This window comes from Cetorhinus maximus, chromosome 26 (assembly GCF_964194155.1).
Source record: "Cetorhinus maximus chromosome 26, sCetMax3.hap1.1, whole genome shotgun sequence".
In the NCBI taxonomy this organism is placed as follows: domain Eukaryota; kingdom Metazoa; phylum Chordata; class Chondrichthyes; order Lamniformes; family Cetorhinidae; genus Cetorhinus; species Cetorhinus maximus.
In genome coordinates, this window is record NC_135904.1 from 7,741,380 (window position 1) to 7,767,359 (window position 25,980).

The following is a 25,980-nucleotide window of genomic DNA, read 5'->3' on the forward strand; positions in this document are numbered from 1 at the left end:
TCTTTGATTCTGTACAGTTAATTGTGCCGGGGGAACAAATAGAATGTCATCTCCACTATCCACACTTCAGCTTCCTGATTATCGGACAGAAAACTTGTAATAAAAAACTTGGACAAGACTTTCTCTCACTGCCCCTGTCAATCCACTCTGGCCAGTCATTGATCAATCCCATAAACAGCAAAACATTAAATAAAGCTTTTGTCACTTTTTTTCATTCCTGAGCCTAGGGTATCTCTGTAGCAGACTGATATGGCCAAACTCAGGTTACTCAATCACCACCAAATTCCCATTGCCCACCAGATGAATCCTTTCCATTTGAGGCGGATAATGAAGGTTCCAGTGGGTGTTTGCCACCTGTACATTGTATCAGAGGAAGACCCGTTTGATTGATGATCACTGGAAGTTTTCCTTGTAGAACTTGAAGCCAAAATGCTCACATTGAGCCTTGATTGTTTTAGCCAGCACTGGGGAACCACAGAAGAAAACATAGACCTTTCCCTTCCTTTCTTCAGCAATTTTTTGGAAAACCTGGAAGATAAAAACACAATCTTATCATAATGCACCGACATTTGCTATTATGCCACTTACTGGAAAAGTTACTGGATACTTGACTTGCAAAGATATCAGTTTGACGGTGAGTGGATACTTTTTCATATACCAGGGATCCTTTGTGATATTCTGCTTCCAAAATGGTTCCTTCCCCAATTCTTTCTGTTCCGCCCCCAAACTATGTTGGACTAATGGCCTTGGCTCAGTGGTAACACTCTCATCCCTTGAGTTTGAATGTTGCGGATTCAGGTCCCTCTCCAGAGATTTGAGCATAAGATTTAGGCTGATACTTCAGTCTTGTACTGAGGGGGCGCTGGACTATCAGAATGAGACATTAAGCTGAGGCACTGTCTACTCTCACAAGCAGATGTAAGAGATCCCATGGCACTATTTTGAAGGAGAAGAGGGCAGTTCTTCCAATGTTCTGACCAACATTTATCCCACAATCAACTCAGTACCTAAAAAACAAATGATTTAGTGATCACTGCTGTTGGTGGATAACGCTATGACCTAAGTTGTTGCTATATTTCCTATGTTAAAACAGTAAATGCACTTAGGATGGCCAGAGATTTTAAACAGCGCTGTATAAATGCATGTCTTTCCTTTTTCAGGGACCAGTCACCCTCGGTACTTCATGAATAATCTTTGCATGTGAATCTAGTTAGCGAATTATTTGACAAAGGGACATCAAAATCAAGTCTGATTCTATTCTCCCGCAATGTCCATGTTATACAGCAGCAGTCATTGGACTGAAATTAGGAGGAGAACCCTCGCTGATTTGTCCAGCCCATTATTACTGTATTGTGCAACTACCACAAGACAAAGACTTGCATTTATATAGCGTTTTTCATGACCACAGGTCATCCCAAAGCGCTTTACAGCCAATGAAGTACTTTTGAAGCCTAGTCACTGTTGTAATGTAGGTAATGCAGCAATCAATGTATATACAGCAAGGTCTCAGAAACAAAAACACCTGAGAGGGCACGCATGGTCTTGGTTTAACATCTTATCTGAAAGACAGCACCTCCTACAGTGCAGCATTCTTTAGGTGCTGCACTAGGAGTTTCAGCTTTGATTCTTTATGTTCAAGTCCTGGAGTGGGACTTCAGCCCACAACTTTGTGACTCAGAATGCTTAGTGCTACCAAGTGATAACTGACACAAAGGTGGTAGACACCAGGATGGTAGAAGTTTGCATTAGATTGACCTTGGTCTTTTTTTCATAGAGAAACTTGGAGTAGAATTTTCCCCCCATTGTGGGGGGTTGTGCGGGCGATGGCCCGGACCTGATTGGTGCCCCCAATCGGGTCCGTGCCGCCATTTTACATGCGCAAGCCAATTAAGGCCCGCCCAGCGTGACACGCACCCGGAAGTGCTGAGTGCTCCCTGTGCACACGGGCAGGGGGGGAGTTCCCTGAGTTGGGAATGCGCTCTTTCACGCATGCACGTGAAAGAGCGCAGAAACCTCCCTGAGGCACAGGGACATTAGTTTTAAGTTTTAACAGTTCAATAAAGTGCTGAAAATTTTTTTATGACGTGTTCCCTCATGTGAAACTGTCACATGAGCTGAGGCATGTGCATTAATTTCAATAAAAATTTTTGAGAAAATTTAAAACCCTTCATGAAACCTCATCCTGCCCGTGGATGAGGTTCCATGAAAAATGCGAAGGCCGCCTAGGCTCTTCGCCTGCCCCGCGCCAACCTTAGGGTTGGACAGGGCAGCTCCGTTAATTATTATAATTGTTAGTTAAATGGCCTTAATAGGCGCGCCCGCCGAACTGAAAATCTAAATGACGCGCGGTGACATCAGGACGTATGCCCCCGTCACCTCGCGTCATTTTACACCTCGGCGAGTGGGCCCCGCCCCTGTTCGCTGAGCTGAAGATTCTCCCCTTGGAATATATGAACAAGATTAGAATATTCACTCTCTCGAATGTACGATAGCTGATCTTAACTGCATCTAGCCACTTTGGTTCCACAGCCATTAATCTCCTTGCCTAAGCAAATTCTAACAATCTCAGTTTTGTAATTTTTAATTGATCCTCAATCTCAACATTTTTGGTGGGGGGAGGGGCAGCAGTGGGGGTTGGGGGAAGAGTTCCAGATTTCCATTACCCTTTGCATGGAGACATTCTTCCTGACATCACCCCCAAAACCCTAGTTTTAGAGCTTTGCCTCCTGGTTCTGGACTCCCCCACCAGAGGAAATTATTTCTCTCTATCTACCCCATCAACTCCATCTTAAACACCTCAATTATATCACACCCTAATCTTCTATAATCAAGCCTATGTTCCTGTCATTTTTTATAAGTCCCTGGTTGTGATGACTCTTTGGAGCAGACAGGTTTCATCAAGAAACAGTTAAACTTTATTACAGAGACATTTTCAGTGCTTGCAGGCTCGATTGAGATCTCTCATCAGAAAAGCCCCGCCCCATGGATTGCCCGCGATAAGAGCTCACTGGTCAGAGCCCCCCACAGTACATCACATGACCCATGATTGACAGGAGGGAGTGACTATGCATCCAGCTGCCACACTAGTTCAGAGGTGCTGTGGTCAATTGTGACATCCTCAATTGTGACGTCCTCAATGCTGCCCTAATAGCACCGTCTGGAGATAAAACTCTGACTTTCCTCGTGCACACAGCTCATTTCCAGCCTGAGCCACTCATCTGACAACTAGTTCTCAGTGTGTTGATGTACCATCATGCTATCATGGGCTAATAGGACATCAGTGTGGAGCTCCTATTACAGGAGTATCTGATCTGTGTCTTTCCACCTCCCATTTCTGATCACTGAGCTGCTGCCAAATTTGCGCCTCAAATCCAGTCTATAAACACCCTGGGAGTTACCACTGACCAGAAATTGAACTGGACTAGCCAATTCAACACTGTGGCTACAAGAGAAGGTCAGAGGCTAGGAATCCTGCTGCGAGTAACTCACCTCCTGACTCCCCAAAGCCTGTCCACCTTCTACAAGGCACGTCAGGAGTGTGATGGAATACTCTCCACTTGCCTGGATGAGTGCAACTCCAACAACACTCAAGAAGCTTGACACCATCCAGGACAAAGCAGCTCGCTTGATTGGCACCCCATCCACAAACGTACACTCCCTCCACCACCGACGCACAGTGGCAGCAGTGTGTACCATCTACATGATGCACTGCAGGAACTCACCAAGGCCCCTTAGACAGCACCTCCAAAAGCCATGATCACTATGATCTAGAAGGCCAAGAGCAGCAGACGCATGGGAACACCACCACCTGGAAGTTCACCTCCAAGCCACTCACCGTCCTGACTTGGAAATATATTGCTGTTCCTTCACTGTCGCTGGGTCAAAATCCTGGAACTCCCTCCCTAACAGCACTGTGGATGTACCTATACCACATGGACTGCAGGGGTTCAAGAAGGCAGCTCACCACCACCTTCTCAAGGGCAAATAGACTCATAGACATTTACAGCACAGAAGGAGACCATTCGGCCCATCATGTCTGCACCAGTCAACAAAGATCTGACTACACTAATTCCATTTTCCAGCGCTTGGCCCATAGCCCCAGAGGCTATGGCAACGCAAGTGAATATCTAAATACTTCTTAAATGTTACGAGAGCTTCTGACTCAACCACCCTTTCAGGCAGTGAGTTCCAGACTCCCACCACCCTCTGGGTGAAAAAATTTCTCTTCAGCTCCCCTCTTAGCCTTCTACCTCTTACCTTAAATCTATGCCCCCTGGTTAATGACCTCTCTATTAATGGAAAAAGTGCCTTCCTATCCACCCTATCTACGCTCCTCATAATCTTATACACCAGGCCCCCTCTCAACCTCCGGTGCTCCAAGGAAAACAACCCCAGCCTATCCAATCTTTCCTCATAGCTCAGACCCTCCAGCCGAGGCAGCATCCTGGTAAATCTTCTCTGCACCCTCTCCAGTGCAATCACATCCTTCCTATAATGTGGTGACCAGAACTGTATGCAGTGCCACAGTTGTGGCCTAACCAATGTTTTATACAGTTCCAGCATAACCTCCCTGCTCTTGTATTCTATGCCTCAGCTAATAAAGGCAAGTATCCCATATGCCTTCTTAACCACCTTATCTACCTGCCCTGCTATCTTCAGGGATCTGTGGATATGCACACCAAGGTCCCTCTGATCTTCAGTACTTTCCAGGGTCCTACCGTTCATAGTGTAATCCCTTGCCTTGTTAGCCCTCCCCAAGTTCATTACCTCACACTTTTCTGGGTTGAATTCCATTTGCCACTGCTCAGCTCACCTGACCACTTCATTGATATCCTCCTGCAGTTTACAGCTATCCTCCTCACTATTTACCACCCTACCAATTTTCATGTCATCTGTGAACTTCTTGATTATACCCCTTACATTTAAGTCAAAATCATTTAGGTACACCACAAACAGCAAGGGCCCCAGCACTGAGCCCTGTGGAACCCCACTGGAAACAGGCTTCCAGTCACAGAAACATCCCTCTACCATCACCCTCTGCTTCCTGCCTCTCAACCAATTTTGGATCCAATGTGCCACTTTGCCTTGGATCCCATGGGCTCTTACTTTCTTGACCAGTCTGCCATGAGGGACCTTATCAAAAGCCTTGCTAAAGTCCGTGCAGACCACATCAAATGCATTACCCTCATCAACATTCCTGTTTACCTCCTCAAAAAATTCAATCAAATTTGTCAAACAACCTTTCCTTAACAAATCCAAGCTGACTATCCCTGATTAATCCATGCCTCTCTAAGTGCAGATATATTCTGTCCCTCAGAATTCCTTCTAGTAACTTCCCTGCAACCGAGGTTAGACCGACTGGCCTGTATTTTCCTGGTCTATCCCTTCCTCCCTTTTTTAATAATGGGATAATGTTAGCAGTCCTCCAGTCTTCTGGCACCTCAGCTATGGCCAGAGAGGATTTGAAAATTACTACCAGGGCCCCTGATATCTCTTCCCTTACCTCCCTCAACAGCCTGGGTTGCATCTCATCTGGGCCTGAGGATTTATCCACTTTTAAGGCCACTAAACCCGCTAGTACCTCCTCTCTCTCTAGGTTAATTTCTGATAATATTTCACCCTGAAGGGAGGGGGCAGTTCTGAACCTAATATTCGGAAATGAGCCCGGGCAGGTGAAAGGCATATCAGTAGGGGAGCATTAGAGGAATCCACTCTGATGTCTATACCTAAGTCATCCTTTTCCATTGTGAAGACTGACGCAAAGTATTCATTGAGGATTGTATCTACGTCTTCTGGGTCCACACACAGATTACATCTATGGTCCCTAATTGCCCTTACTCTTTCCCTAGTTATTCTCTTGCTCCTTATATATTAAAAAAAACCCTTTGGGTTTTCCTTTGTTCTACCCATCAATACTTTCTCATGCACTCTTTTAGCTTTCCTAATTTCCTTTTTAAGATCCCCCTGCACTTTTTATACTCCTCTAGGGACTCTGCCGTATTGAACCCTCGGTATCTGCCATAAGCCTCTCTTTTTTTCTTAATCCTAACCTTTATGTCCATTGACATCCAGGGTTCTCCGGATGATCCCCCCTTTGTCTTTATGGGAACATATTTGCCCTGTACTCTCGCTATTTCCTGCTTGAATGCCTCCCATTGCTCAGACACAGTTTTATTTGCAAGTAGCTGCTGGACCAAATCGTATCTCATCTTAGTAAAATTAGCCTTTCTCCAGTTTAGAACTTTTATTCCTGGCCCAACCTTATCCTTTTCCATAACTATCCTAAATCTAATTGAGTTATGGTCACTATCTCCAAAATGCTCCCCTACTGATATGCCTTCCACCTGCCTGGGCTCATTTCCGAATATTAGGTCCAGAACTGCCCCCCTCCTTTGCTGGGCTTTCTATGTACTGGCTAAAAAAGTTCTCCTGGATGCAACTTAAGAATTTTGCTCCCTCCCTACCTTGGACACTAAAACTATCCCAGTTAATATCTGGTAGTCAAAATCCCCTACTATTACTGCCTTATTATTCTTACACTTCTCTGAAATTTGATTACATATTTAATTCTCTATCTCTCCCTGACTGTTTGGGGGCCTATAGTACACACCCAACAGCATGTTTGTTCCCTTTTGTGTTTTTAACTTCTACCATATGGCCTCATTTGATGATCCTTCCAAGATATCATCCCTCCTCACTGCTATAATTGATTCCTTGATCAATATTGTGACCCCCACTCTTCTTTTATCCCCCCTCTATCTCATCTGAATACCCTATAGCCAGGAACGTTGAGCTGCCAATCCTACCCTTTTAGCCAAGTCTCGGTCATGGCTATGATATCATACTCCCACGTGTCTATCTGTGCCCTCAGCTCGTCTGTCTTATTCCTCAGGCTCCTTGCATTAAAATATATTCCATTTAGCCTTGCTAAATGGGCAATAAATGCTGGCCTAGCCAGTGACCCCCACATCTCCTGAACGAATAACAAAACGTGAGGGGGAGAGCTCAGGATGCAAGTGCATAAATGAGGTGCTATTTCAGAGTATCGTCTCCTGGAAAAACTCAAACATCTTCCCAATAAACAGTGCTAGGAAGCAGCATTTTTAGTACAGGGGCTCCATTAGCATTCAGCCTCATAAAAATGGTCGCAAAGCACACTTCAAAAATTAACATGTGCTTGCAGCATCTGTTCCCCCTTCATTTACTGCTATGTCTCCTCTTTACATATGAATGGTTGCCATGACAGGACATCAGAAACCAAGGAACAGATGACAGCACAGCAGTGGAGTGCAGGTCATGGGGCAAAAGCACTAGTTTACAAGTGTTTGGAATGCAGTTTCCCAAAACATTGACAAACATCCTGGAATCCCAAGTAATAAAAATGGTATTTGATTTGATTCAGTGCCTATTAATCAATGGGCCTCATTGTAAATGGGGGACAATATGGAATCCAATCCCTAAAACATCTGTAAGAATTCCAAACGGAAACAGGACTTGAATTTTCAGTAACCGTCAATCAGAGGCTCTGGTCCTGTGGGGCTCAGAACAGAGGGAAAGAGTTAAGGTAGGGGAAATAGAGTAAGGAACTTGAGATGGACCTTTCTGATGTTTGAGCTGCTCAGATTGTAGGGACATATCAACATTAATATCACAAATGTCATTTAAATGGAAGCTAGGGAAGTACATGATGGAGAAAGGAATAGAAAAGGGGAGGGATTGAGATGAAATACGTTGTCAGCTGGCACATGTGGAGCATAAAGACTGGCATAGACCAGCTGGGCCAAACAGCCTGTTTCTGAGCTGTAAGTTCTGTGCAATGTGGTGTATAAATCCAGGTCAAAGCTGAGAGGAAAGAATGGAGCAGCAAAGATTCAATTTGAGCCGACTATTCGATCTACTCTGCACCCACTCCTGAATTTAAATACAACTCTAGCTTGACTGTGCAGTGCATTGGGCAAGACTCAGTTCATTAATGACTCTTGTCTGAAGTTAAGATTTTTTGATTTCTCCGACCCAAATGGACTGAAAATCTAATCAGCTCTTCCTCAGTCCCACAGGAAGTGAGTTTAGCCATCAATTGTTTCACTAGTGATGCAGGAAACCTCCAAATGTGAATTAGTACAAATAAAGCACTCAGACAAATGCCACTAACTCCCCTGCGGGAGGTTAATAAGGCAAGGTTACTGCTGCTTCTGTTCAGCGACTGCGGGTTTTACAACATATTATTAAAATACCTCTTAATGCAACTTCTTTCTCGCAATGCATTAGTGATTGTTACTGTAAAACATGTATCATTAGATTAAATTGCTGTCTAGGCTTTGATACACATTTCACACCCACATAATTACTGACTGAAATCGATAGTATAGAGGAAAGATAGGGAGAATAAAAATCAATGATTTACAGCTCCAACAAGAGAGCAATCAATGTGTCACTCTGTCATAATCTAAAAGCTCTTTTTACAGTTGTTATGTAATTTAAGATGCTGTGTAAAGTGTCTGTGCTATAAATTATTTTTAATGTGTCCATTCAACATTTTGCTTTTGGAATACAAAAAGGCTGGCGCACACATTATATTCCTCAAGTAACAATTACTAGTTTGTGTAATTAAATTAGTATTCTCTTCTTGTTCCTTCCTTTCTTCTAGCTCCTTGATATTGTTCTATTGTAACAAAGGGTTAAGGGTTCTAAGCTGTGCCTGTAACAGGGCACAACATGCAAGCCTGTGCTCCAATTATCCCACATGCCCAAACTCCCCGACACCAACATTCAACATTGAAAGGCAGCTGGGAAGTAACAGCCCACCACAGTGATTTGAGGTGAGTTAGATAGCCAGTTTATCCCAATCCTATCACATCTTGTCTTCTGAGGCAGCCCTATCTTTGCAGGCAGAACTATGATGCAACTGAGATGGAGCACATGTCTGCAGGAACTGGCAAGTAAACGCCTGTCAAGGTGATTTTGATACCTGCTCCTGGAAGGCACTGCAAGTAGCAAAGGTTGATGCGGGGACCGCTGGTCACCCAGACGGCAATGTTGACATTGTTGGTCTGAACATCTCCCTCTCCTCCTTTAAGGTGCTCTTTAAAAGCTACCTCTCTGTCCAAGCTTTTGCTTATTTTTCCTCATATCGTCTTATGTGCCTTGGTGTCAGTTTCTGTTTGATGATGCTGCTTGTGAAGCATTTTACTCTATTGATGGAAATACAAGTTGTTGTTGTTGACTAGGCCAGCTCTTGGGGAACAGTCAACAGCAGAATGGCAACATTCTAAATATATCTTTAGAGCAAATGTACCTGTGCTGCTCTTTCAGCCATACAATTGTTTAGGCATTATTGCTGATTTCTGGATCTATCTGCAGTGTAAACAGGTACAAAGTTGAGAACTTTGGTAGCCTCATCTATCTATAGAACTGATTCCACTGTATGATTGGGGGTAGGAAGCTCAAATTGACTTGAACATGTGGTCTTGTGGGCTGTATTGTCATTACCATTACCGCAGCTGAATAGGTAGGGCAAAACCATTAGCCTAGGCTAACATCAAGTCAAAGGATTGCAGAATTGGAACCAAGTTAGAATTGGGACCAAGCTGAACCACCCTATCAGGGACTCTGAAGCTCAATTTCACTCATCATATTTTGTATGGGCCTTCTTGTTCTCTTTTGCATTTTTCATTCATTCTTAGGATGTGAGCATCGTTGGCAAGGCCAGCATTTAATGTCCAGATCTTACTGTGCTTGAGAAAGTCATGGTGAACCGCCTTCATGAGCCACCGCAGTGCGTGTGCTGTAGGTACACCCACAGTGCTTTTTTCTGTAACAGTTTAAGAGGCTTGTTTCACCATTTCAAAGGGCAGTTAAGAGTCAACCACATTGCCGTTACATGTAGGCCAGAATGGCTAAGGATGGTAGATTTCTCCCCTTGAAGGGCAATAGTGAACCAGATGGGTTTTTACCACAATCTGGTAGTTTCATGATCATTATGAATGAGACCAACATTTTATTCCTGATTTATTAATTATTTAAATGTAAATTTCCCCAGCTGCTTTGGTGAGATTTGAACTCATGTTCAGAGCATAATTCTGGGCTTCTGGGTCACAATCAAATAACATCATCACTGTGCAGCCATCAATGAGGGAACATAGAACAGAATCAATCAAATGGAAAGGAGGAGGGGGGGAAAGGAGTGGAGAGGGTGGTAAGGTGATTAACAGGAAAACAAGATATCATTACCCACGTGAAATGATCTCTCCATCAAGTACACATTAAAACAATTTGAGAAACAAAGAAGGTTACAATCGTTAAGGTAGTGAGAGGGGAAAAAAGAAAAGATGAAGAAGTGGTTTGAAAGTCTGTAGATGGTTTACTGGGCTGCAAAGAGCTGAGGAAAACAAGCCAACCCAAAGGGTGCAGTCTTCTGCGCTTGAACTACGTTCTGAAGCAAGGTCTGCACCCCAAGAATCTTCCCAGCTCTCCTTCCCCTGGATGCCATTAGACCCAACTCACATTGTTATAGCACTGCCCTTGCAGAAAGACAAAGGGGGAGAGGTGAGAGCAGGGCAGGAAATTAAAGTGGCAAGCAGCATGGAGATCAGGGTCACGTTGGCAGACAGGAGGAATTTGTGTGTGGTCTCCCCAGTGAAAAGAGAGTGCACTGTGAACAATGATTATAGCATACCAGATGATAAAAATACAAATTGTGATTTCACATGGAAGAAGTTTGTAGAGTCCTGGATAGATCTCTCCGAGATGTTGCATCTCCTGTGCTTGCAGGAGATGAACTGATCTCCACGAGCCCATTCCTTCTGGGTCACCCCACCTTCAGCTGCTCTTTCCTTGGCACTTCCGCAGTGTAGGGGCAGTAAAGTCAATTCTAGCACCTCATATCTTGCTGCAGCTGAGATCAGTGAACTCATTACAAACCTGGGACCTGTACATCTTACTGCCCCAAAGGGAAACAATCCTGTAGTTCCATTTACTTAGGAAGATAGGAGCAGGATTAGGCCATTCAGCCCCTTGAGCCTGCTCAGCCATTCTGTTAGATCATGGCTGATCATCTATCTTAACACAAATTTCCCGCTTTATCCCAATAACCCTTAATGTCATTATTATCTAGAGGTCTATCGATCTCTGTCTTGAACTTGCTCAATGATTGAGCTTCCAGAGTCCTCTGGGGTAAAGAGTTCCAAAGATTCTCCACCATCTGAGTGAAAAAATTCCTCTTCATCTCAGTCCTAAATGGCTTGCCCATTATTCTGAGTCTGTGTCTCCTGGTTCTAGACCCCCAGCCAGGGGAAACATCCTTCCTGCATTTACCCCTTTAAGAATTTTGTAAGTTTCAATGAGATCACCTCTCATTCTTCTAAACTGTAGAGTATACAGGCCCAGTCTCCTCAATCTCTCCTCACAAGACAGTCCCGTCATCTCAGGAATTAGTCTGGTGAACCTCTGTTGCACTCCCTCTATGGCAAGTATTTCCTTCCTTAGGTAAGGAGACCAAAACTGTACACAATATTCCAGATATGGTCTAGCCAAGGTTCTACACAGTTGAAGCAAGACATCTTTACGCCTGCGCTCAAATCGTCTTGCAGTGAAGACCACTTCTCTTCCCTCTGTAGGTGAAAACAGTTACCTTGCTCCAATCTGGCCGCCCTGGTTGTGTTCTGGTTCGCAGGCCTGTAATGGAATCACGATTCTCCTTCTTCGCTAACAGGTCTAGAGCCATCTGTAGACCTAAAGCTTTCATGTCATTTTTACTGAGAGCAGAGGTCATGTACATGTGCATCTCCAAGAATCTACCTATATATTGGGAGGAAGGAACTGTTAAGATACACAGGTGAAGGACATTGTTTAATTAAGTACTCAGAGCACTTATAAGGAGAGACTGCTGAGACACTAGGAGGCAGACATATGTAACGCTGTAAACCTATGATCAAGGAAAGGATTTGCATCTAGTTTCATACTTCACCATCCTGTTTGGAATCCATTTATCAGAAATTATCAACTAACAATTCTGGAGTTTCATTTTGAATGTTATGGGTAGCATCAAATAATCCACTAATAATTTTTTTGTGTGATGAAATTTTGCACTGATCAAGGTAAGGCATGTGACAGGTAATAAAGTATTTTCCATTTCTTACACACATCATCAGTTTTAATCACAGTCACATCAATTTTGACAGATTCATGAATACCATCTCATTGGAAGATTTTCCCAAGGCAATAGGGGATCGGCAGTAAATTCAGCCTTTCCAATGCCATCCATATCCTGAATACAAAAAATTAAATAAATAAGTGAATATCCACTTTTTTTTGAAAACTTTCCTCATAACACTTAATCATTTTTGTTCTTATTAATATGTAGCATGTTCATATAGAAAGAACTTGCATATTCATACGACCTTTCATGCCCCCAGGATGTTCAAAATATTTCAAAGTAATTTATGCTTTTTTTGAAGTGCAATCACTGTTCTAAACTAGCAAAGCAGAGCAGCCAGCTTGGGCACAGCAAGCTCCCACAAACAGCAATGAGATAACTGAGCACGTGATCTGTTTTCTGGTGTTCAGTGAGAGATAAATATTGGCCAGGACACCAGAGGAGGTTCTTCAAATAGTATCTTGGGATTTTTTATGTCCACCTGAGAGGACAGATGTGGCCTTGGCTTAACACATCTTCCAACTTTCAGTTACTGTAACAGCCTTGCACTCCTTCAGTACTACACTAAACTCTCAGCCTAGATTATGTGCTCAAGTGTTCAGAAAGGAGTTTGAAGTCCCTTGCTCTAACTCAGAGGTTAAGAGCTCTACCACTGAGCCAAGGCGAACGCCTGCAAGAACACAGAGTACTTTTCCATATTTTGTACCAAACACAGCCCAGCTCTGGAAGGATAAAATCTATAGTTGTACTGCCAGGTGTATTTCACTGTCTAAGTGAGAATAATAGGAACATTTCTCACATCCATGTTTATTTATATTTCAATTAAATCCTGGTGGCCATCACTGACCTGTGCATTAGTGTTAAACCTAGGCTCCGTCTGCCCTCTCAGGTGGATGTAAAAAGTCCAATGCACAATATTGGAGAAAAGACGGGACGTATTCCTCAGTGTCCTGACCACAATTTATCCCTCAACATCACTAACACAGATTATTCGATTATTATCACATTGTTGTTTGTGCACAAATTATTGTCACATTTCCTACATTACAACAGTGACTACACTTCAAAAGTACTTCATTGACTGGAACATTCTGGAGTCACGAAAGGTGCTACGTAAATGCAAGTGTTTTCTTATCTCTTTATTGGTGACTCAGGTGGAAACATATATATTCTCAGTGATTTAATTCTTACCTGTGATCTAGGATCACATTTTGTCATAATAACTAAAAAGAGGAAATGCCAATTTACTGCTGCCAGCTGTGATTTGGCATTGAAATAGAATAAGAGGATGACACCTACCTTGAGGCTCTTCGTCTGCCTGGTCCATCTCTAGTTTAGTTAGGAGGCTAACAAACCACTCAAATGACTTCTGGTCCCTGTTGATCCAGATAAAGTCAACCTGTAACCACAAATCATCATTATTAATCTCTTACAAAACAACCAATTTCAACGTGCAAACTCTGACGAATTTTGGGGTGATAAATGCAACTCCCAACAAGACAGAGTCCAACTGATCTCAAAAATCTGCCAGACCGGGCAAAGGACAATAAGAACATGAGAAAAAGGAGCTGGAGTAGACCATTTGATCCCTCACGCCTGCTTCTCCATTCAGTACAATCATGGTTGGTTTCCCCCAACTCCACTTTCCTGCCTGCTCCCCATATCCATTGATTCTCTGAGAGATTGAATATCTGTCCATCTCAGCCTTAAAATATTCAATGATGGGGTATCCACAACCCTCTGGAGTAGAAAATTCGAAAGATTCACAATCTTCTGAGCGAAGAAATTTCTCCTGATCTCAGTCCTAATAAATCAACTCCTTATCCTGAGGATGTGCCCCAGTGTTCTAGGCTCCCCAGCAAGGGGAAATAAGTTCTCAGTATCTTAGTTGCTATTTCTATTTCTCTGATAGTTCCACTAATCAGCTGCAGGTAAACTCTGGTGAAAATTCCTGATGTACGTTCTTGAAAAGTGATCTATAAATGGAAGGGGAGGGAGCACAAGCTGGAAATGGTCCACAAGATGTCCGTGGAGCCAGGAATAGCACACCTACTACACCTGGATCCAAATCAAAGCAAGTGGAGGCCAAAAAATGGAACTCTCCTTCAACCACCCCTAGTGGTCCCTTGAAGGACTGTTGTTTAGGCTGTCATATACTTAGAATGACTCACAGGAGCACACACTTTGTCCAATTTTGGTCTCAGGGTCCTGAAAGAAACATTGCGCCCCTAATTACCATATTCAAGCTCAGTGCTCAATTCAATCAAACACCCAAATCCAAAATGGCAACCGGTGAACGTCAGATATAAAATTGGATGCAGGAAATTCTGATTCGATTTTGCCAACTTTCGCACTCATCTTACACCCAAAAATGGGTGAAATTGGATTGAATTCTTTCTCTCACTGATTCCAAAGAGGGAAGAATAATCTAAAAGTCAGTCACTACATGCTGCTCTCAATTGCCAACTAGTAGCTGGGCACAAATTGCATTCAATCAGTGTTGACAGAAAAGAGAAAAATAACTACACACAGGAGAAATGAATAACTCTACTAGATAGTTTGTTAATGAAAGTGACTGAACATTTTACCATTAATTCCCATCCAGCAAACATTGAGCATGTTTCATGACCTGACAACTGTAGCTTTGGGAAAGGTTTAACTGGAACAAATTGGTAGTACAGAACTTGAATGTTGCTGCAAAGAGAGACATGTTGCCAAAGCTTTTCATCTTGCACTCATCAGGTCAAGTGCAAGAATGCTAAATTTCAAACAATCACAACAATTTATACTACAGGAGAAAAGGGCACTTAATGGTTGACAAGTTGACTCTAATTGGCTGACGTGTTGCCATGGAGAAAGCAATGGGGACCTATAAGCTCCCCAAGCTACTGGGTAATTCAAAAAAGAACAAGGCTCTACCATTTTCCTTTTGTTAACAGAGAATGGGTCCCTGTGTATGAGTGTATGTCGCTTCTAGCGAACATACATTATAGGCTCAACTGACTATCTTAAAATGTTTTTTTGTTTAGCCATTAGCACATTCCGGATTGTTCAACAAGTGCTGCCCAATTATGAAATCACATCTAAAAGCAGACATATTGTTTTGGTTTTAAAACAGAAACAGGCAATTTGACCCAAAAGTCCATGCAGGTGTTTATTCTCCCATCCTTCTTCATCTAACTCCTTCAGCCTAACCCTCTATTCCCTTCTCCCTCAATAGCTTACACTTGAATGCATCTTTGTTATTGCCGCAGGTGCTCCCTGGGGTAGTGACTCCCACATTCTCACCACTCTCTAGGTAAAGAGGTTTCCTCTGAATTCCTGATTTGATTTCTTGCTGACTATCTCATATTGATGGCCTCTAGCTTTGCTCTTTTTGTTTTTTATATATAATTTTTAATCCACTTGGATTTATACTCCAATCATGTAATATATCCAACAGATATGACCAAAAACAGTGGCTAATTTTAAATTTTAAAAAACGCATAAAAGGTTCAGAAATGGAGAAACGAAACACTTCACTGAGAGGTAAATTTAATTTTCTCATGCTTTTCTATAATTTTACCAGCAACCTGATTACATTAAAATGCATGGAGCTTAGTTTTCCAGTGGTTGAGCTGTTTCAGCATGATGCTTTTAAGCTTGGATGAATAACTACACACTGTAATGGGTACTCATCCATCTGCTTAATGAAAGGACCGTGCTGAAACAGCGCAGACACTGTAAAAAGAGTGGGGCAGATGACAACACAATCAAGCTTTACAATAGCATCCTTTCCATAGTTGTATGGCCTGCCAAGCACTCAAATATGATGCTCTTTTGGTGAGAGACCAGAATGCGACCAACCTCTGGAACATCAAGGAAGGTGGGAAGAGAACTGACTTTTTATTTTAAAAATGAACTATAAACATTTATCTCATGTGTCAATGTCTTATCAATTACACTGTTAAGGTTTGTTAATTACATCGTTAATCTTAAGAGAAACAGGTGATGGGTATTAATTGCTTTTCAGCACATATAAATAGGGCATAGCTGGGACACTGGGTTGAGTGGGAGGAGAGCTATGAGACTGAACATGTCAATAAACTCTCTTAATAAAGAAAACCCCTGTGTCTTGGTCTCAGCTTTATCAACCGGCTTGGATCCTGTTAGCATCATGGTTTCTGATATCACCTGAACTCTTCACTTAAGTCACCATCTCCTAATCATTTTCTGCTGTCCGGTAATTTCCACATAAACTAGTTATCAGGGAATATCAATGTCAGTTAATATTTCACAACATTAATTAATTATCCTCTGTACTTGAGGTAAAACGCCCTTGAATGGTACTGCAGCATGAACCATTCTCACAGCGATGGTCAAGGTGTTGAGAGGTATTCAGTTTTAGGCCTCAGACACCACAGCCAAGGTACCCAAATCATCCAGAATCTGATGCTAACCCAACTAATGATTTCATGCAGCCTGCTCGTACTTCACACAAACAGTGTCAAGTGCAGCCTTAATAGGTAACAGTATTACTCTGGCAATCCTGTATTGGAATAGACTGTTGATGCCATTATTGCCTTCTGTGTTTCAAAAAGTTTAAACAATGAGTATCTTGCAATGGAAAAATGGTCATCCAAACTCCCATTGAGTAAGCCCATAGCTGCAACTCAGAGAAAGGTGGCTTTTTCATTTGGAATGTATAATTAAGGCTATAAATAAATAAATCAAGGCTGTTGTAGCCCCACCCTCAATGAGAATAGGGTGTAAGGGGGGTTAAAATAGGGGGAGAAAACTTACATCCCTCTTTGTGCCATATTCCAATTGGCTGCTAATTTAACTCTCAGGACGTTGTGAGCTAATCACCCGAGGTGACAACTGCTTCATAAAAATTCATGCATCAGGGTCTGATGGCTTCATTCAGATTCTGATACGATTTTAACCCTGGGCCGTGTGAATCGCACGTGGTGCTGACTGTCTAAGGTAAAGCTGATGTTAAATGCAAGAGTACACATCCTGATCCCACAGGTAAAGCTTGGACCTCCCCTGTCCCCAGACTTCCTCCCTTCCTGCTGCCTTCCCACATCCCATCTCCTCACTCGCCATGACTTACCTCGGTCCTGGGGTCTCTTCCCTCGGTTGCATAAAGTTGCCAACTCTGCTTGGACATATTCCTGGAGGTTTTATCACTTGACCTCCCCAGCTCTAAGTATGTTCCCAACTAATAAATACTAGTATTCAAAGAAAATGCTCCCATGATTTTTTTCTGTGCGTTGCTCATCGCTGGTGATTAATGTTTAATTTCTGGAGACTTCAGGTAACCCTGGAGGGTTGGCCAGACTCGGCTTTGGCCTCTCACATTTACCTTTCTCAAACTCATCTCGTTATCCTTGACGTTTTCACACCAGGAATAACTACAATTAGGGCAATTCTGCTTTCTCATGCGATACCTGTGATAATTAAGAGGCACAAAATTACCACAGTGAAAATTATTTTATATATTATTAAAGTATTTTAGTTTGTTATTTTTATAACTAGATACATTCGAGGTCTTAAAGGTGACAATTAAGAAAAGAAACACTCCAAGATTACTTTCCATGGGATGAACCTTATGACCCAATGAATCATTGAATGGTTACAGGAGGTGGCCATTTGGCCCATCCTGTCCATGCCAACTCTCTGCAAGTGCAAATCAGCTAATCCCAGCCCCCACCCTTTACCCATTGTTCAACTATCTTTTTCTCTTCAGGTGCTTAACCGATATACTTTTGAAAGCCACAGTTGAATCTGCCTCCACCATATTCTCAGGTCATACATTCCAGATCCCAACCATGTCTCCACTGCTTAAATACATTGTCCTCATGTCACTTTTAGTTCTTTTGCCTTTCACCTTAAATCAGTATCCTCTGGTTCTCGATCTTTCTGCCAATAAAACCAGTTTCTCCCTTCCTATTCCGCCTACATCCCTCATGATTTCGAACGCCTCTATCAAATCTCCGCTCAGCCTTATCTTAGGAGAATAACTCCACCTTCTCCAATCCATCCTTGTAATTGAAGTCCATCATTCCTGGAACTACTCTTGTAAACTGTTCTACACTTTCACTAAAGCCTTCACATCCTTCCAGAAATGCATTGCCCAGAACACAACACAATACTCTATTTGAGGCCAAACCAATGTTTCACAAAGGATGACAATAGCTTCCTTGCTTTACACTCTATGTCTCTATTTATAAAGATGGATGCTTTGAATGCAGAACACCATGTGAACAGAAAGCAGACAAGGATTTTGGGCATTGGAGGATATTACGCTCAATTCTCATGACTTTCAAGTCCACGAATGTATTGAAATCATTGACAGTGCTGCCCTCAATACCTCAATGAGTAATCCCATCATGTAATGTTCTGTGTCAGGACTGCTAACATGTGAAGTTCACCCATATAATGTAATCTACTTCTTCAAACAATTTGGGCTCAAAATTTGTCTTGGGCGATGGTGGAATACAGGCATTATCAGATCAGCGCCCCATTATACATAGCACTTAGGGGAGGTGGTGGTATAGTGGTATTGTCACTGGACTAGTATTCCAGAGACCCAGGGAATTGCTCTGGGGACCTGGGTTCATATCCCACCACAGCAGATGGTGAAATTTGAATTCAATAAGAAAATCTGGAATTAAACCATTGCTGATTGTCATACAAACCCACCTGGTTCACTAATGTCCTTTAGGGAAGGAAATCTGCCGTCCTTACCTGGTCTGGCCTAGATGTGACTCTTTAACTCTTACTGGGCAACACACCAAGTTCAAGATAAATGACAGAAAGCCAGATATTAAACTGCCAGTACATGAAAACTATTGAATTGAATTTTCACATTGTGAATGATCACACTCCCGCGGTAATTATACTCTACTTGGGCAGTCTTCCTGGGCACACCACAAATTGCTCCCAGCTTGACACCAAATTGGATATCTTTACTGAAAGAGACTAAAGAGACATGGAAAATTTATGGCGATAGAAGGAGGCCATTCAGCCCATCATGTTGGTGCCTGTTGAAAAAGAGCTATCCAACCTAAATCCCACTTTCCAGCTCTTGGTCCGTAACCTTGCATCTTATGGCACTTGAAGTTCATATTCAAGTGTTTTTTTAAATGTAACAAGGGTTTCTACCTCTTCCACCCTTTCACGCAGTGAGTTCCAGACCCCCGTCACCCTCTGGTTGAAACTATTTCTTCTCGGTTCACCTCTAACGCTTCTGTCAATTGCTTTATGGCTCCTGGTTATTGACTTCTCTGCTAAGGGAAGTGGGTCTTTTCAATCCGTTCTGTCTGGGTCCCTATAGGTCGCTGGTATGGAAAATGATAAACTGTCACACTGGTGTAGTATGATGTGCTCTTCGCAGGTTGAAGGTGGAGTGTATTGTTGGAACAGAATTCAAGGAGCCATGCTCTGCTTCTAACTGTACTTTAGTTTTAACTGCTGACTTTTAGGCAAGCTGTTAAACTGAGGCCCTGGCCTGGCCTTTAAGGGGGAAGTAAAAGATCCTATGGCCCGTACTGTTTCAAAGAAGGCCAAGGCAGCTTTCTCTACAGTGTCCCAGCCAATATTCATCCCTCAATAAACATCAATAAAAACTGATTGTCTTGTCATTACCTCATGGTTCTTTGTAGGAAGTTCCTGTGCGCAAATTGGCTGTTGCACTTCTGACATTACAACAGTGACTTCACTCCAGAAGTGCTTCAGTGGATCTAAAGCACTTCTGGACATTCCATGGTTTTAGAAGGCGCTATATAAATGCAAGTTATTCCTTCTGTTCTTTAGCTGGCCTGGGACTGCTTGATATTAACACTGGATTGCTGCGATGGAAGATTTACATTCCACAGCCCAGATATGTCTCACCTTGTGACGTGCACAGAAATGGGACAGATTGTCACATTTGTCCTTCATATTGTCACTCGAGGTCTAAGCTCACCTGTACATGATGCTTTGCAAAATGGAAGCAAATGGGGTGATACCGATGCCAGCTCCAATCAGCACTGCGTGCTCTGAGGTGAAGATTGTCCTGGTTGGTGTCCCGTACGGGCCGTCAATGTAGCACTGGTGAGGAGCACAGTTCATTAGTGGGCATACTTATAAATGATAAAAAAATTACAAAAACTGCATTATTCCTTTCGATGGGAAACGAGATATAGTCAAACTATTTGCCTGAAATCAATGTGACATTTCAGGTCTCTAATGCCTGTAAGTTCTAATTACAAAAACATTTCAAAGCTCTGCCACATTCTTTCACCTTTTAACAAGAAGTTGGTCCATGGAAATTTTGTGAGGTTGCAGAAAGACAGGAATAAGGTGCTTCTGTGCTTTTTTCAAAATTTTAACTTCTCAGAATTTCTCATATCCCCCTCCTTTCCTGGGGCTGTTGAGTTACAGCTTAGGGTCTGCAACTGTGGGAGGAAACAGTTCCTCCTTTGTGACACTGAGTCAGCAGGTTCTTTGATTAAACAGCCTTTGGTACCTCAAGACTTGACTAGTTCAATGTACTAAAATAAAAGCAAAATACCGCGGATGCTGGAAATCTGAAATAAAAGCAGAAAATGCTGGAAAAGCTCAGCAGGCCTGGCAACATCTGTGGAGAGAGGAACGGAGTTAACGTTTCGAGTCCGTATGACTCTTCTTTAGAACACTCTTCTTCTGAAGAAGAGTCATTTGGACACAAAACGTTAACTGTTTCTCTCTCCACAGCCCCGCTGAGCTTTTCCAGCATTTTCTGTTTTTATTCCAATGCACTGCTGGCTGGTCTCCCACATTCTACCCTCTGCAAACATGAGGTCATCCAAAACTCTGCTGCCCATGTTTTAACTCGCACTAAGTCTCGTTCACTTAGCACCCCTGTGCCCGCTGATCTACTTGGGCACCCGGTCAAGCAATGCCTTGATTTTAAAATTCTCAAATCCATCCATGGCCTCACCCCTCCCCACCTCTGCAATCTCCTCCGACCCCATAACCCTCCAAGATATCTGCACTCATCTAATTCTGGCCTCTTGAACATCCCGGATTTTAATTACTCCACCATTGGTTGCCATGGCCCTAAGTTCTGGGATACTCTTTCTAAACCTCTCCGCCTCCTTGAAGACACTCCGAAAAACCTATCTCTGACCAAGCCGTCGATCATCTGACCTAATATCTCCTTATGTGGCTCGGTGTCATATTTTGTTTTATCTGGCTCCTGTGAAGCACCTTGGGATGTTTTATTACATAAAAGGTGCTGTATAAAAATAAGCTGTTGTTGTGAAAAACATCATATCCAACCCTGATTCGTGTTCACCCACATCTACATATCTGCCTTTCTATAAAGTAATGAGTCAACTGACCACATAGAAATATCACTGATAATTAACTATATATAAGTTCATATTTTGCACAAAGTATAAATCAGCCTCAAACAAATCATGATTATTGTTTTGAAGGTGAAGCTTATTCAAAGGGCCTTGAATTAGGAAATGTTCTCAAAACTTTCCCTCACAGATGAGCAGCAAACAAAGCCACTGGTACATAGGTACACAATACTCTTGCCTCTGAGTCGAAAGGTTTGGGATTCAGCAACCACTCCAGGCTTTGACCATGTAACCTATGCTGACACATAGTGCAGTATTGAGGGAGTGCTGCTTTGTCAGAGGTGCTGTTCTTTGTGTGAAATGTTAAACCAAATCTCTGTCTAGCTTTTCTAATGGTTCAGGTGCATGTTAAAGATCCCATGGCATAAAGTAGAGAAGAGCGGAGAATTCTCCAGGTCAGCGTTATGCCTTTAACCCAAAAAGGTGAACTGGACATTGTTGTTTGTTGGATATTGCTGTGTCAAAAGCTGTGACGTGTTCCTATACATGACAGCAGTGACAATACCTGAAAGTGATTGATTGTACATGAAGTAATTTAAATGCACTTTAAACAACTGCTTTGAATGTGGAACCTTTTCTTTACCTTAATGTTGCAGTATCGATGATTGTCACTCAGTTTTGTAGAGACCTTTAAAAAAAAATCAGAGTATCAATTACTAAGCTAACGATGACATGCAGCTTGTGGATGTCATTGTATATTCGACGCCCCTCCCCTAATTTTCTTCCCTCCTTCCCTGAAGGTGCTGATTCATGGCGAGGTCTGAATCAATGGGTGTCAGCGGACTTCCAGCTCAGAGTGGATATTCTCAATCTGTGAACCAAGCGGGTATCAGAGCCAAGGCCGATTCTGGCTTAACACTATCTCCACCTGGACACTTCCAGCAGCAGACAACGCACTGCAGTCAGGATGGGTGTAATCAGCAGGATGTTTCCTGGCCTGTGTTTGACCTGATGCCATGACTATGTCAAGCTGTTGCTTGACTAATCTATGGGGCAGCTCTCCCAATTTTTCCACAAGTTCCCCAGATGTTAGTGAGGAGAACTTTGTGGGCCTAGGTCAGTGCCTGGTGGTCTGTCCGGTTTTTTTATTTTCACTGGACATTTGTGCAGCAATTTTGCTGGGCCATTTCAGAGGTTAAGAGAAAACCATATTTTTGGGGGTCCATATGGCCAAAATGGGTAAGTGTGGCAGATTTCCTTCCTTAAAGGATATTAGTGAGCCAGATGAGTTTTTAAGACAATCTGCTAGTTTCATGGTCATTATTAATAATATTAGGTATTTATTCCAGATTTATTTAATTGAATTTCAATTCCCCAGCTGCTGTGGTGGGATTTAAACTCATGGTATCAGACCATTTGTCTAGGCCTCTGGATTACTAGGCTACCAACATAACCACTATGCTACTGTACCCATTTACATATTTTCTTTACAACTAATAAACAAAAGTATTAAAAGAAAATGAAGAAAAGGTCCACCTGCTTTTTCAGGTGAATATAACAGATCCCACAAAACATCTGAGGTACAAGTCAGGGGAGTGTGACGGAATACTCTCCACTTGCCTGGATGAGTACAGCTCCACAACACTCAAGAAGCTTGACGTCATCCAGGGCAAAGCCCGCTTGACTGGCACCACATCCACAAACATTCACTCCCTCCACCACCGAAACACAGTGGCAGCAGTGTGTACCATCTATAAGATGCACTGCAGAAACTCACCAAGGCTCCTAAGACAGCACCTTCCAAACCTGCAAACTCTATCGCCTAGAAGGACAAGGGCAGCAGATGCATGGAATTACCACCACTTGCATGTTCCCCATCAAGCCTAACACCATCCTGACCTGGAACTATATCGCTGTTCCTTCACTGCTGCTGGATCAAATCCTAGAACTCCCTCCCTAACAGCATTGTGGGTGTACCTACACCACATGGACTACAGCGGTTCAAGAAGTCAGCTCACCACCACCTTCTCAAGGGCAGTTAGTGATGGGCAATAAATGCTGGCCTAGCCAGCGATGCCCACATCCCATGAACGGTTAAAAAATGTTTGAAGAGTAGGGAAACTCTACTCGTGTCCTGACCAATATTTATCCCTCAGTGGAGAACACTGAAGCAGATTATCTGATCATTATCACTTTGCTGTTTTTTGGAGTTTGCTATGCACAAATTTTCTGCCATATTCTCTGTCTGATTGCAATAAGTGCTTCAATGGCTATAAAACACTTTAGGATGTCCTAAGGCTATGAAAGACTCTATATAAATACAAATTCTTTCTTCGTTCTCCGAATCATCCCAGGGTTGGTCTTGTGCATCACCTTGTGGGCAAATCCAGGATGACAGATACAGAAAGGAATCACATCAATGTTAATACAACAACAACAAAAAAGAAAGGAATATAATTTAAAATGCAGCGGAGATAAAGAAGGATAATTAATATGCAGGCATGAAAGCAGCTCCTCATGTCAATCCAGGCAGGAACAGTGTGCAGTTGGAGATAAAGTTGCTTTGTTGCAGGGTTGATAAATTTAACAGATCTTCAAATAAACATCTCTGCAGCCTCTGGCACCTCCGCCTTCCAGTTTAATTAATGTTTTCTTTTCTAGTTATTTGCATCATTCGCAACCTGCAACAATACTAAAAACAAGAAAAGCAGCCATTTACAGGACAGATGAATCCACATGCCCCATCATACAATGTCCTGATGCCTATGTTGTGACGCCTCCACAATTAGGGTTGCTAAGTTACCATTTGATTCCACTCCCTCCACCCCCCACAACCTCATTCCATCCACTAAGGTACATTTCTAAATCTCTTACCCAGCTGACTGCGTCCAAAATGAACCCTGAGTGGAAATATTCCACTCCCTGCTAACTGAATTCAATAGTTACCCCTTCACTATGAAGGCACCGTGACTGCAGTACAGATTCACTGTACCTAAATTCACTTCAACACCTCCCAGCCCTGCAATCTCTAATATTGAGCAGCCATGTCAAAGGATTACCATCACCTCCAAGTTCCCCTCCAAGTCACACACCACGCTCTCTTGGGTATATATTCCCATTCCTTCATCACTGCTGGCTCATAGTCCTAGAATCCCCTACCAAACGCCATTGGTTGGAGCCATCACCACCAAAGGCACTGCAGAAATTCGAAGTGAAGATTCACTACTACAGGACAACTGGTCACGGGCAGTAAATGTTGCTATGCCAATGGCTCCTGAGAGTGAAAATAAAGAAACCCTGGTCAAGGGGGTTATCATTGTTAACCTGACCCTTTCCTTAGCCAACCACTAAATCTGTGCAGGAGTTACTGCACAGTTGTCACAAGTTGTTCTGACAGGGTTGACCCCCCCACCCCCTCACTGCTGTTCCACCCCTCCCTCTTCACTTTCTTCAGTCCCATCGAGGTGTTGCTCCAGCCTGACAGTGCTGGTTTCGATGAAGGGCCCCATTCTGAACCTTGACATGTCCTCTTCCATCACACGTTGACTTGAACCTAGATGCATTTCCACAATTTTCCATCTGACTTCAGGGCCCAGATTTTCCCTGTGGGCTTCTGAAACCTGCTGTCAGGTTCAAAAGCCTGGAGTGGTGGAAGAAGTCTGCGCTGTGGGGGAAACAGGCACTCACATGTGATTTTCCTCAGTGTAGCCAATTAATGGCCAGAGGGCAGGCTTGCCATGCATCAATTGGATGGGCTCTCAATGCTGGAGGGCCAATCATAGGCCATCCAGCTTGAAAGCAGCAGCAGGATACCCGTGGGAGGTAAGTGAGAGAGAGGGTGCTTCAAAATGGAGGTGCCCCCTCTCCAAATTTTTTGAATTAATTTTTTTATTAAATGGCCTCTGCAGCCAGACCACCACTGAGTGGGGGGGGCGGTGGGGGCGGTAGGAGGGTGGTGGGGGGTAGCTGGTGGTGGGGCAGCCCTTCTACAGGGTAGCTTGCAGCTGCTGATGCACGCCAGCGGGGAGGGAGGGCCTCCAGGACTGCCTGAAGCAGAGGGCTCCTCAGCCTGCCGCCAACTGACCTCCATTGCCTCAGCAGGCCTGGAAAATCCTAATTGGTCTCTCTCAGTTGGCCTAACGCGGCTGATAATTGGGTAACCCGGCTACCAGCCACGTGCCAACAGGTAGCCCTGGCAACCCTCCATCCCTGCCTCTGGGTAAAGAAGGGCCTGGAGCTGGGATGGGGCAGGGGAACAGGCATGCAGGCTGGCTGGCTATTTTCAGCTCCCACCCGCCTTCATTCCCAGCCCTTGCAGGGGCTCAAGATTCAGCCCCAGATGTCCATCACCTGTGCTTTTTATATCCTTTTCATCTTAAAATACTTAAATAACTGCAGTGTCTCAGTGATCTGATGTCTAACAATGTGCTGCTAGTTGATTAATAAGTAAAGATGCTTTCAGCTAAAATGCCAAAAACCATTAGTTATACAAATGATTGGCTGTAAGTGGGG

The 25,980-nt window shown here is 43.2% G+C and overlaps 1 protein-coding gene across 1 annotated transcript in view; it reads right to left on the reverse strand.

The window, feature by feature from the left end:
- Positions 1 to 246: 246 nt before the first annotated feature.
- The window catches only part of nox5 (NADPH oxidase, EF-hand calcium binding domain 5), a 46,980-nt gene continuing 21,246 nt past the window's right edge, over positions 247 to 25,980 (reverse strand). Inside the window, exons 10-15 of the mRNA XM_078530058.1 lie at positions 22,112 to 22,156; positions 20,106 to 20,230; positions 17,502 to 17,586; positions 13,454 to 13,553; positions 11,630 to 11,796; positions 247 to 528 (exon numbers count right to left, since the gene is read on the reverse strand). Coding sequence (XP_078386184.1) covers positions 394 to 528; positions 11,630 to 11,796; positions 13,454 to 13,553; positions 17,502 to 17,586; positions 20,106 to 20,230; positions 22,112 to 22,156 — 657 coding nt within the window. The 3' untranslated portion in view covers positions 247 to 393. The remainder of the gene's footprint in view (positions 529 to 11,629; positions 11,797 to 13,453; positions 13,554 to 17,501; positions 17,587 to 20,105; positions 20,231 to 22,111; positions 22,157 to 25,980) is intronic.